The sequence below is a fragment of the Heterodontus francisci genome, chromosome 7 (assembly GCF_036365525.1).
Source record: "Heterodontus francisci isolate sHetFra1 chromosome 7, sHetFra1.hap1, whole genome shotgun sequence".
Lineage (NCBI taxonomy): Eukaryota > Metazoa > Chordata > Chondrichthyes > Heterodontiformes > Heterodontidae > Heterodontus > Heterodontus francisci.
Genome location: NC_090377.1, coordinates 57,485,072 through 57,498,908, shown reverse-complemented (window position 1 = coordinate 57,498,908; position 13,837 = coordinate 57,485,072). Strand labels below are relative to the sequence as shown.

The following is a 13,837-nucleotide window of genomic DNA, read 5'->3' as shown; positions in this document are numbered from 1 at the left end:
TCTTTTCACAAGAACTCAAGATTGGCATTGATGGTCTTCATGGTGACTGTATTGTCTATTGCAGCTAATTCTACTTGATTCCTACCTTTCAGTGGATGTTTGCTGTCGCAGATCCATTTCTTTGATGCCACGGCAGGTTTCAGATTTTATCACTTTCAGCTGATTTATATTTTCTATCAGTAAGTCTACTGGACACAATTAAAGCTTTTTTCTTACTATGTGGTACAACCTTAGCAATGTGTTCTGCCTTGGGATCATGTGCATTTAATCAAAGCATGCTGTTTTGATTATATTTCCTGCTGTGCTGTTTCCCTGCTGTCAGGAACTGCAAACACTCATCTAATAACCATAGACTGGAATTGACTGTCAGTGATGTTATCATATGAACACTTAATGAACTTGAAAACAAATTCTTCTCTCAATTTTAACAAAGGCATTACCCATTTATTTTTAGTATTCCTATTAAAATTGTGGAGATTAATTTGATACAAGCACAAGTGTTCATATAATTATATCGCCAACAGTAATTTCTAGTCTCATTATTTAGCTGTACTGTTAACTCAGACATTGACATTATTTACTGGAGGAGTTATTTTGGCCAAAGGAGCTAAATGGGTGCAGTGCCAAAAAAATTAAACTATTTGAAAGTTGGGATTTATTAAATAATTTTGTTCCTAAGTGATTACCATAATTTGAACTTGCCTGGAGGTGCTAAACAGACACCTGCAGGTTTAGCACTCAGGTGCTGATTAGGCACCATTTTCGTGGAGCAGTGTAAGTGGGCTCCACACACCAACTTTCAGTGTAGGTATGGAGTGCTCTGGCTGGTACATAGCAGCATATTGCAGGATGGCTCAGAGACTGAGGAAGAGTGCACACAGTTTCTCGGACATGCCACTGGAGGTCCTCGTGGAGGTGGTCTAGAGGAGCAAGGATGTCCTGTACATGCAGTGGGGCCACTTTGCCCTCCTATCCCCCTCTCTTGCAGCAGCTGACCCTGCTCTGCCTGGCCTCATATACTCCTCCCCTAGCAAGATGCCCATGACCAAGCATTCTCTTTCTTCTGGTAACTCCTAATAAGGTGTCCAATAAGGTGGGGTAGCACAGCACTTACCGTTTTTAGGTGAGGCCCTCAGAAAAATTCCAGAATAAATGTTATTTGAGCATTGGTGAAGTCTTGACAAGTGTTCCAGATAGTTTCACAATGTCTTTTAGAGGACCTCTTCACAGCTTCAGCAACCATGACCATGAAGTGGTGAGTATCTCTAAGTAGCACTTGCAATCCACATCAACACTATGTTTACTCCCAAACAGCTAGTCACTGTTCAGAAAGGATGTTAGTTGCAGCAAATCCTTTTATGCTGGGCTGTATGACGCGAAGCCCACAGACAGCAGAGCCTCCCAGTCCTTCCTGTCATCTATCACAGAGGTCTTAGATGACAGCAGGAGGGAGAGACTGGACAAGCCGCTAACTCTGGACGAGCTGACAAAGGCCGTCGAGTATCTCGAGACGAGTAAAACTCCCGGGAGCGACGGCTTACCGGTCGAGTTGTACTCGGCCCTGTGGGACTGGGTCGGCCCGGACCTGCTGGAAGTATACGAGAGTATGCTCCTGGCCGGCAGCATGTCAGAATCCATGAGAAAAGGCATCATCACCCTCATTTACAAGCAGAAGGAGGAGAGGGCAGAAATCAGAAATTGGCGGCCCATCTCACTGCTTAATGTTGATTACAAGATTCTGTCCAAAGTCATAGCCAGTCGAGTCAAGTCTGCTCTGGAGTTGGTGATTCACCCCGATCAGACCTGTACTGTACCCGGCAGGAAGATCTCTGATAGTCTCGCGCTACTCAGGGATACGATCGCCTACGTACGGGACAGGAGGGTGGACACCTGCCTCATCAGCCTGGACCAGGAGAAGGCTTTTGACAGGATATCGCACACCTACATGATGGACGTGCTTTCCAAAATGGGGTTTGGGGAGGGAATCTGCAATTGGATCCAACTGCTCTACACAAACATCAGTAGCGCAGTCTCAATCAACGGGTGGGAATCGGAAAGTTTCCCGATCAAATCTGGAGTCAGACAGGGCTGTCCTCTCTCCCCGGTCTTGTTTGTTTGCTGTATTGAACCCTTTGCTGAGTCTATTAGGAAGGATGCGAGCATAAGAGGGGTGACAATCCCAGGTAGCGGAGGCACTCGGGTCAAAACCTCCCTGTACATGGATGACGTCGCCGTTTTCTGCTCGGATCCGCTGTCCGTGCGCAGACTGATGAGCATCTGCGACCAGTTCAAACTGGCCTCGGGAGCCAAAGTTAACCACGGCAAGAGCGAGGCCATGTTCTTTGGCAACTGGGCTGACTGATCCTTTGTCCCCTTCACCGTCAGGTCAGATTACCTGAAGGTGCTGGGGATATGGTTCGGAAGGGCCAGGGCGTGCACCAGAACATGGGAGGAGCGAGTAGCCAAGGTACGACAAAAGTTGGGCATGTGGGGGTAGCAATCTCTCTCCATTGTGGGTAAGAACCTGGTCATCAGGTGCGAGGCGCTCACGTTGTTGCTCTACGTGGCGCAGGTCTGGCCCATACCCCACTCCTGCGCCGTGGCAGTCACCCGAGCCATTTTCCGCTTCATCTGGGGATCTAAAGTGGACCGGGTCCGGAGGGACACGATGTTCAAATCTCTGGACAAGGGCGGGAAAAATGTACCCAACGTGGCCTTCATCCTGATGACCACCTTCGTGTGCGGCTGCATCAAGCTGTGTGTAGATCCCCAGTACGCAAACTCCACGTGTCACCACGTGCTGAGGTTCTATCTGTCCCCGGTTTTGCGAAGGATGGGCCTGGTCACATTGCCGCGGAACGCTCCATGCAGTTGGGCAGTGCCTTACCACCTATCCTTCGTGGAGCAGTTTCTGCGGGAAAACACCTTTGACCACCGGTCCATCAGGCAGTGGTCTGCACGGAATGTCCTCAAGGCCCTACGGGAAAAGGAAACGGTGGATCCTGTCGGATGGTTCCCCGAGCAGACCGTCAAAGTCATTTGGCGGAATGCCTCATCACCAGAACTTTTAAACAAGCACCAAGACGTAGCTTGGCTGGTGGTGAGAAGGGCCCTCCCCGTCAGATCCTTCATGCACACCCGAAGTCTCGCCCCCTCCGCACAGTGCCCCCGCGTTGGCTGTGGTGGGGAAGAGACGGTCGCCCACCTCCTCCTGGAATGTGCCTTTGCAAAGCAGGTGTGGAAAGAGATGCAGTGGTTTTTGTCAAGGTTCATCCCAAGCAGCTCTGTAACACAGGAGTCTGTGCTCTACGGGCTGTTCCCAGGGACGCACACCGAGACAAACATCAACTGCTGCTGGAGGACTATCAATTCGGTGAAAGACGCCCTTTGGTCTGCCCGAAACTTGCTGGTCTTCCAGCGCAAAGAGTTGTCCACCACCGAATGTTGCAGACTGGCACATTCCAAGGTCCAGGACTACGTGCTGAGGGACGCACTAAAGCTTGGGGCAGCCGCAGCAAAGGCTCAATGGGGAAAGACCACAGTGTAAGGTTCCCCCACCAAGCTGGACTGAGGGGCTGGATCAATGGGAAACCCCTCGAACTGTATCGTTAATATTCTCAATTGCTGTAAATGTAAAACTGTAATTGACATGACAATTGTGAAACAGAAGGGTTGGGAAGAAACTCATGACAGTATTGAAGGAAACTGATCTCCCTGGCAATGTTTGTATTTTTTGGTGCTGTTTGGAAACTGTTTGGCAATGTAATTTTTACAGATTTTTATGAATAAAGTATATTTTGGAAATAAAAAAAAAGTTAGTTGAAACATTAACCACCAAAATGCCATGCAGCCTCTTGAATGAGCGCTATCAGGCATTTTTGAGGGGCAATCATCTGTTTAAGGAGCTTCTCAGTAGACGTTCCTAGCGCTGCCTTCAAGCCTTTAGCCCAACTGATGTTTCAGCTTAAGACCCCATTGTGGCCACCTCTTTGGCACCTAAATTATTTGCAAAAATCACCCCCCTGGAACTTTAGCTTGGTCCTGGGTTCTAGAGTTTATTGGGCCACATATCAGATGGTAAAGTTCCTTAATATTGTCGCTCTCTTGTCTATGGTTTATTCAATTCCTCCATCAAGATGTGAAAGAAATGGCAGATTCACCTTTTATATTCTTACACTTTTTCCTCACTGACTGGTAAATGAGAAGTTATTTATCTTGGTGAATATTCCTGGCAGTATTATACCAGAGTCTTATATACAACATTGATTTTTTATTATACAAAAAAGAAAAAAAAAATTACAAATTTATATATTCACTGTAAAACTCTTGTGTAATCCAATTTATATTCTGTAAACTCAGAATTATGAACATTAAAAAGCACAATGTGTAAAAGTAATGAAACTTAGTATCAGAGCACTGGCCAAAGGAAAATTAAAATGCTATTTGGCACTGTGTTCAAACAGACAGCAAAATAATCTAACAGTTCGAATAGGATTATATAATCACTGATAATATTTCAGCTTTCTGGGTAAATTCAAAACAGAAAAGACTTTCTCTAAAAGAAAAGATCAAAGAACAACATGACCACAACACTGCAGCATTTTGAGTTTACACTACTGGAATCATTGAGACTCAGCTGGGATTTTGCATGACAGTGCTCCTGATGAAGGTTGGGAATTAGTGTTGTGAAATTCTGTACTTCCAGTCCATGTTTTTCCAATAATTAAAATTAATGGGCAGAAAATGGTGGCTTGGGTTTTAAATTTCCCAATTGCACTCTGGGTATGTGACAGGACTGCTAATGCAGACAACCTGATTATTTCTAAAGTCGGATAACAAATCTTAATGTAGCAAAATATTAACAAAACCACAAAAATGCGTAATAACACAAGTTCATGCTTTTGGACTCCACTTAAATTTCATAAGCAAAACCAAAGATATGATCCTAATTTTGCCCAAAATGTACAAACTCATGATGTGTTTCACATGATAGCCAACATTTTAGAGGCCTGTTCTGCACGTTAGCATTTGCTGACAAGGTTCAACATGGAATGGGCTACTCTCTTGTCAAACCTACTATGACAAGTCCCACTGCTAATGAAAGTGACTCTGGTTACTGAATATTGCAAGCAAGAATTCTCATGAGAACAGGAATTTCCCTCTACTGTATGCAGTGTTACATAAAGTTAGATCGGGGGTAAAATTGGATCACCCCCGAAAATGGGCCCAGGGATCATGAAACATCATGCTTATTACCATGATTGTAGCGTTCAGCCAGTGGCCAACATGCTGTTAAGTGGCTGCATACCTCAGAGGGGAACCCAAGTTTGTGCGAGGCCAGCACCACTCAAAGCTATCCTGCACTACTTTTCAGAGTACTCACAGTTTCAAAATAAGGGATCTCCCTTTTAAGATGGAGAGGAGGAAGAATCTCTTCTCTGAGGGTCGTCAATCTTTGGAATTCTCTACCCCAGAAAGCAGTGGAGGCAGGGTCATTGAATATACTCAAGGCTGAGTTAGACAGATTTTTGATCTACAAGGGAGTTAAGGGTAATGGGGGCCAGACAGGAAGGTGGAGTTAAGGCCACAATCAGATCAACCACTATCTTATTGAATGGCAGAGCAGGCTTAAGGAACAAAATGGCCTAATCCTGCTCCTATTTCTGATGATCTTTCATTATGAGTCCAGTGATATCACCACTATGCTACTGTACCATACTGGGAGCAAGTGGTCTGAGGAAAACCCTTGAAATCAGAACCAAGGTCTTCACCACATATCACACCACTCCTTGTGGTCTTCAACAACTTTAAATAGCAGTACAAGCCACCAAACACTTCTATAAACTCAGAAGCAGACAGTAGAAATCAATCAGCAACTAACCTAAAAGTAGTTGATTATCCCTTTAAATAGTGCTGGTGGGGGGACCGTCCTGCTGCCGAACGCATGTTCAGCTGTGCAAGGCTAAGAGAGGGCATTGGCTGCAATGTTCAGATCGAAAATGGAACTGCTCGAGATAAATCAACCTTACATGCTGACTGATTTCATGATCTGCTACTCTGCATATTTCCAGAATCAGCTAACACCTACCCAAAACAACATCTGATGTGGCTTGCGGGAGAAATGAGCTTGCACAGTTCAGATGCCATTTTCATACCAAAATGGCACTCAGTGCTGAAAATACAGGTGCTGGGCAGCTGAATTTTGCACCAATTGAATCTACAGCACAGAAACAGGCCCTGTAGGCTAACTGGTCTAGGTCAGTATTTATGCTCCACACAAGCTTCCTCCCACCCCTCTTCATATAACCTTATCAGCATTCTTTCTATTCCTTTCAGTTTCATGTGCTTATCTCGCTTACCCTTAAATGCATCGAGTGGCCAGAGGCACATCCATTAACACTAGGACTTGAGTAATAGCAGCATTGACCCAAGAAGAAAGAGGTCAGGGGAAAGGGAAGAGGAAGAAAGAATAGCTCAGAATTGGAGAGGGAAATGGGAATGGATGGCGATGAATGAGAGGGAAGTGGGCCGAAGCTTGGAGCTGTGATTAGGAATGAAGGAGGAAGTAGAGTGACAGAATTTATGAGTGGGGAGGGGAACTTTCAGGATGGGCTAGAGAAAGATGGCAGTGGGGGCAGGGGGAAGCGGTGGAAGAAGACTAGCATGAGACTGCCATTTGGAATTGAAGGAATTTTAAATGCCACATGAGCTAAGGGAGGGAGAAGAGTACCAGGTTCAATTGAAGGAGTTGGAGGAAGAACTAATGTCAGTTTGAACTGGGGCTGAGTGGTGGGTGTTGTAGGGAGAAGAGTTATCCCAGTTTGTAGTGAGCAACAGAAGATTATGGCCGGCATTTCACGCCAGCCATCAAGTGAAAAGTCGGTGGTGAACCCACTTCCGCCTCGCCTGGGATCCGACCCACATTTTATGGGTCCCAGGCTTTAATTGTTCCGAGGCGGGAATTCCACCCACTTGAGGGAGGAAGTCCTGCCTCCTTGAGCTGCTGGCCAATCAGCAGGCCGACAGCAATAATTCCCAGCAGCGCCACCATGAGCAGTGGCCACTGCTGGGACTGCAGCCCAGCCAAAGACATGGAATTGGGAGTCCAGTGGTTGCCTCGCCAGGGGTAATCGGTAGGGCCCTGGCGAGGCAAGGGTGGTTGGATGGGTGGGGGGGGGGTGGGGGGGAGAAAGAAGGGGGTCATATTGGGTGTTGGGGGTGGTTGGAGTAGTGGGGGTGGCCCTCCATCGACCACCCTATGCCCAACGATGAGGGTCCACCCCCGGGGCGATCAGCAGCTGCTTGGTATATCCAGGCGGCTTTTCTGGGTCCTCGGCTGCCCGCTTGCCACGCGTAAAATCTGCGTGGAGGCGGGCGAAGGCCCTTAAGTGGCCACTTAAGGGCCTTGATTGGCCTGGGGTGGCCGGCCCGTTTTTCGCCCCCGCCGCCCTACATAAAGTGTCCCGCTCGCTAGGGTGGCGTTAAATTTCAGCCTATGATTCCAATAGAGTTTGGAGGGGGCGAAAGGAGAAAAGGGGGAGACAAGAGTTCCACATTAACTGGAGGTCCAGATTGAATTGCAGATGGAAAGGGAGTGCCAGCATGAAATGGGAGATGTGGAAGAGCAGAGTGTGTCTTTATAAAAAAGTGGGTAAATTGGGTTAACGTATTTCTGTGGACTAGGCTGAGATGGAATAGAGTGTCTCTCTGAACTGGTTGGAGGGATTTTGATGTGGGACAGTTACATTAACATAACTTTTGGGAAGTGATAGTCTGTTGAAAATGTAAATGTCTTTGTTTTTCCATTTTTAGATTAAAATGTATCAACTGTGAAGTATAAAAGTTTTGATAATGAATAGAAAGTATAATTTCAATGTATAAATTTAAATTTTCAAGGGAGCCTATCTTTGAATCCTCCTTAGAAATGCACCAACAATGTTGTGCCTTCACCATTTATATTTTCCTCTTAAAGCTTTCACGCAAGACTTTTTTCACTCTTAAAACAAATGAAGGAATGCTGGGTGTACACACAACTTAAATTACAAACTCATATAATTACTTGTTTTCATACAGTATAAGCTTATCACCAGGGCTGATCTCGAGTTGTCTCATTTTGGAAGATGTGCCAACTCTTTAAAGCGGTTCATCAGATTTACACCAACTTACAAACCTATCAAAAACAGAAACATATCACCTTCCCAGTTATACCATTGGAGGAAATTGGAAGTTTATTTTTCTTTTGGGACTTACTACCCAACCAATATCACCAGCAAAATCAGATGCATACTATCACACTAGACCAAAGACCAGACATGTCTCCACTAAACCACCAGATATACGCACAACTTTTCATTCACTTTTAAATTGTATATATTTACTTGGTACATAAAAGTTATTATGGTTTACATATAAAGATTTATTAGAACATACCATAATATGTCCAGTTTGACACAGGGGCGACTGCAATTCCACATCTGAACACCTTACTGTCAGCTCCAAGTACCATAGATGTGACATATCCTCCATAAGACTAAAGATGATTGAAAGCAGTTAGTCACATTTGAATTACCATACATTGATTGGTTGTAAGTAAATAAAATGAGTGAGTACTTAGATTTGTAATCAAAGGCAGATGAGATAATCAAAACTCTCAAACAATATAATTAATAGTAGTCAAGAATTGACAGAGGCTCCGTCATTAAGACATTTACTTGACATTTCCTTTTACAGATGATTAGTCTGCTGCATATTGCATAATGTTTCTGCTTTTGTTTCAGTAATCAAAATGTTGGACTTCTGAGACTTTGGGCTAAGTTATTTTTGAAAACTGTTGTGATATAATTTCAAAAGTTTTACTTTGGTGCAACTTTAAGTATTTTTCTGAAAGCACCGATGGTCATGGTAGGTAGAGCCAGCAGCCACGGAGGCAGAGGATGACCAGATGTCACCTGAACAGTAACTGAATGAAAACTCCATGACCAACTTTCATAGAAAGGGTTATGAAAAGTCATGATGCCCATATGGGTGCCATTTTCAATACCCTATACTTGTGGGAACACTGCCACTCAGAAAAAGTTGTGTACCTTGTCTAGCTGATGCTTCCTTTCCACAGGAAACGTAATGAAGATGTTGCTATTAACAAACATACTGTAATTTGCTTTTTATAGTCGTGCACTGCAAGCTACCCAATGCAGTGGATTCAAAGGATAAGTAGTATAAAAGCGTCATTTGCAGTAGCATTGCCTTATATGGTAAGAACCATCCAAGTGTTGTCTGCAGATTCTCCTGCAGCAACAGAGGGAGGCGGTGGCATAGTGGTAATGTCACTGAACTAGTAATCCAAAAGCCCAGGCTAATGCCCTGGGGACATGGGTTCAAATCTTACCACAGCAGCTGGAGGAATTTAAAAACAATTAATTAATGAAAATCTGGAATTGAAAGTCAGTCTCAGTGGTTGGTTAATGAAACTATTGATTATTGTAAAAACCCCATCTGGTTCACTAATGTCCTTTAGGTACGGAAATCTGCTACCCTTACCTGGTCTGGCCTACATGTGACTTCAGACCCACAGCAATGTAGTTGACTCTTAACTGCCATCTGAAATGGCCCATCACATCACTCAGTTCTTCAAGGGCAATTAGGGATGGGCAACAAATATTGGCCTTGCCAGTGATGCCCACATTCAATGAAAGGCTAATAAAAAGGTACAACTCTGAGGCAACTGCTCTTATGATGCAGAGGCACTGAAGACAAGTTTCCTCCGATAACTCCAGGTCCTGGGCTATTGCTGAGAATTTACATAGTCCTTAGACCTTTACACCTGAAGATGGTGTGCTGTCATGAATATACCCCCCTCAACCAAGTCATGCATGATTGGATTACACAAAAAGAGATTCCTATCTTCTCACATTGCTTAGCAGTACTATGTATAACAGCAGTAATGGCCATTACTGTTGGTAGCATCTCATGGAAAAACACCCCAAAAATTGAGCATAACTGAACTATTTAAGATACAAAATGCAACAGCGCAGAAGTGCTCAAGAACCAAAACTTTCACTGGAATTGTCAATGCAAAATCAAGAACAACCTAGTTTTAAGAAAAGCTACTAAGCAGGCTAACCTATTTTGCCTCAAAACGGCTATTTTGTTTGGATGAGTCAATAATGTAGGCAGAACCTTGCTCAAACTTGAGAAATTTGGCATGGAACCACATTTGAATAACTTGAGTATGTAAAAAGGGAGGGGTTTGCAGACCTTCAGTGAGACCTATTTTTGAACAACAAAATTATCTGGAGTGGTACTATTACAATGTATGAGGTCAGAGGACCAGTTTCCCAACTTCCGCCTAGTACCGGTGAAGCTCCATGTCGCATGTGGAAAATCTACCGTATTGTGCGGGTATCTCACTTACCAAAGAATGCTGCAACTTTAATTAACGTTTTCTTTTGGTTATAAAACTTGAAAGTATAGTAAATAGTGAGGAAGATTGTAATAGAATTCATGTTTACATAGACAGACTGATAGAATGGATGGACACATGGAGATTGAAGTTCAATGCAGAAAAGTGCATTCCTACATTTTGGTAGGAAAAATAAGGAGAGAAAATACATGCTAAATAGTAAAATTTTAAAGGGGGTGAAAAAACAGAGACCTGTGGGAGTTTGTGCCCAAATTTTTAGCAGGGCAGGTTAACAAAGCTGTTTATGTTACCATCTTTGTTTCCAATTTCCACCCTTCTCTCACCTTTTCATTGGTCCATCTTCGACACTTCCCTTCCCTTCCTCGACTTCTCTATCTCCATCTCCATCTCTGGGAATAGACTGTCCACTAATATTCATTATAAGCCCACTGACTCCCACAGCTACCTCGAATACACTTCCTCACACCCTGCTTCCTCCAAGGACACCATTCCATTCTCCCAATTTCTCTGTCTCCGACGCATCTGCTCTGATGATGCAACCTTCCACAACAGCGCTTCTAATATGTCTCCCTTTTTCCTCAAACGAGGATACCCCCCCATTGTGGTTGACAGGGCCCTCAACCATGTCCTACCCATTTCTTGCACTTCTACCCTCACCCCTTCCCCTCCCTCCCAGAACCACGACAGGGTTCCCCTTGTCCTCACTTTCCACCCTACTAGCCTACACATCCAAAGGATCATCCTCCACCATTTCTGCCACCTCCAACATGATGCCACCACCAAATGCATCTTTCCCTCGCCTCCCGTGTCAGCATTCCGAAGGGATCGTTCCCTCTGTGACACTCTGTTCCACTCCTCCATTACCCGACACCTCGTCCCCTTCCCACAACAGCTTCCCATACAATCGCAGGAGGTGTAATACCTGCCCTTTTACCTCCTCTCTGCTCACTATCCAAGGCCCCAAAAACTCCTGTCAGGTGAAGCAGTGATTTACTTGTACTTTCAATTTAGTATACTGTATTTGCTGTTTACAATGCGATACGTTGGGGAGACCAAATGCAGATTGGGTGACTACTTTGCGGAACACCTCCGCTCAGTCCAAAAACAGGACCCCGAGCTTCCGGTTGCTTGCCATTTCAAAACATACCTCTGCTCTCATGCCCATATCTCTGTCCTGGGCCTGCTGCAGTGTTCCAGTGAACATCAATGCAAGCTCAAGGAACAGAACCTTATTTTCCAGTTAGGCATGTACAGCCTACCGGACTGAACATTGAATTCAATAATTTCAGAGCATGACTGGCCCTTTTTTATTATTTTATTTTGTTCCAACTTTTTTTAACCATGTGCCTGTCTACTGTTTTTTCATGTTTGTGCTTTTGACTAGGGCTGCTCATTATTCTGTCATTAACAGCCCCTCTGCATTAATGCTTTGTCTTTCATGACACTATTAGCACACTCTCTTTGCCTTTGTCCCATGACCTTGTCAGTTAATCTCTCCAGCCCTCTGTCCTATCACACATCTTCCCTTTTGTTCTCTTCCCCCCCCACCCCCTACACCCACTCTACTTGTTTAAAACCTATTACATTCCTAACCTTTGCCAGTTCTGATGAAAGGTCACTGACCTGAAACGTTAAGTTTAGTTTAGTTTAGTTTAGAGATACAGCACTGAAACAGGCCCTTCGGCCCACCGAATCTGTGCCGACCATCAACCACCCATTTATACTAATCCTACACTAATCCCATATTCCTATCACATCCCCACCTGTCCCTATATATTTCCCTACCACCTACCTATACTCGGGGCAATTTTTATAATGGCCAATTAACCTATCAACCTGCAAGTCTTTGGCATGTGGGAGGAAACCGGAGCACCCGGAGGAAACCCACGCAGACACAGGGAGAACTTGCAAACTCCACACAGGCAGTACCCAGAATCGAACCCGGTTCCCTGGAGCTGTGAGGCTGCGGTGCTCGCCACTACGCCACTGTGTTAACTCGGCTTCTCTCTCCACAAATGCTGCCAGACCTGCTGAGTTTTTCCAGCACTTTCTGTTTTTATTTCAGTTTTCTTATGGGATCCTGGACTTCATAAATAGAGGCATAGAGTACAAAAGCCAGGAAGTTATGCTAAAACTATATAAAACACTAGTTTGGCCCCAGCTGGAGCAATGTTGCCTCTAAACTGTAATGCCACACAACAATCCCCTAAAGTTCCCACACATGCTGCACATGAGTTAGCCCCTTTAACCTATCACTCATGCATGGCTATGCAAAAAAATTTAAAGGCGCTGCGCACTTAAACAAATCACCCACGCACTCCCAAAAAAGAATTAGAGGGTAAGTTGAACTGGAGTATTGTATCCAATTCTGGGTACCACACTTTTGGAAGGACATGAAGGCTTTGGAGAGGGTTCAAAAGTGATTGACTAGAATGGTTTCAGAGTTGAGAGATTACAGTTACATAGTTAGACTGGAGAAGCTGTGGTTGTTCTCCTTACAGTAGAGTAGGCCAAGAGGAGATTTGATAGAGTTGTTCAAAATCATGACGGTCTAGATAGGGTAAATAAAGAGAAAGTGTTTCCCATGGCTAATGAGTCAATAACAAGAGGTCACAGATTTAAGGTGATTGGCAAAGGAACCATAGGTAACATGACGAAAAACTTTTTTAGGCAATGAGTGGTAGGATTTGGAGTGCAATGCCTGATAGAGTGGTGGATATAGATTCAGTGGTGGCCTTCAAAAAGGAATTGGATAAATACTTCAAGAAAAGATACACATTTCAGTGATATGAAGACTGGGGGAGTGGGACTAACTAGATTGATCTTTGAAAAAACCAGTGCAAAATCAATGGGCCACTGGCCTCCTTCTGTGCTGTACTATGATTCTATGAATGTTTTATCCTATATTGAAGTATTTTCTTCACAACCAGAAACTTGAATGATAAAAGAAATAGAAAAGCAACATGTATATTACAACAGCAAACTCCAAATTGTCTGGTTTAATAACAGCTAACTTTTTTGGCCTGTAAAAAAATTGAAAAATAAAATATTTCACCCAGCTAGTGTCAGTGGTTTCACAAATACCTGCAATAATGTGGGATGGGAATTATACAGTTCAGGAAGGTCACAGGTTTGATCCCTTTTCAGTGCTAAATTAACTGATTTTGCTGAGAAATTGTAACTGTACTAAAGTGGTAGGTGACCTGCAGCAGAAAAAAAAACAGCCAGGGTTTCTATTTTTGAGCACTCACAGTGACTCTCACAAAATTGTCTGTGCAACTAGAAGGTCCGGGAAGGTAGAATTGAATATGGCTATGTTGTCCTTTATAGTTGAATTACTCATTTTCTAGGCTCACACAATTAAAGGGAAAGTAAAAATGCATTTTCTGTTTGGTACATCTGTCTTGACTACCCAAG

The 13,837-nt window shown here is 44.1% G+C and overlaps 1 protein-coding gene and 1 long non-coding RNA gene across 4 annotated transcripts in view; one reads left to right on the top strand and one right to left on the bottom strand.

Moving 5' to 3' along the window:
- fap (fibroblast activation protein, alpha) overlaps window positions 1–13,837 on the bottom strand; it is a 141,557-nt gene that overhangs the window by 20,592 nt on the left and 107,128 nt on the right. For all 3 annotated transcript variants that reach the window (XM_068035239.1, XM_068035241.1, XM_068035240.1), the window contains one exon: window positions 8,431–8,530. In XM_068035239.1, the coding sequence (XP_067891340.1) occupies window positions 8,431–8,530 (100 nt within the window). The remainder of the gene's footprint in view (window positions 1–8,430; window positions 8,531–13,837) is intronic.
- LOC137372002 (uncharacterized) overlaps window positions 1–13,837 on the top strand; it is a 91,529-nt gene that overhangs the window by 9,813 nt on the left and 67,879 nt on the right. The window lies entirely within an intron of this gene.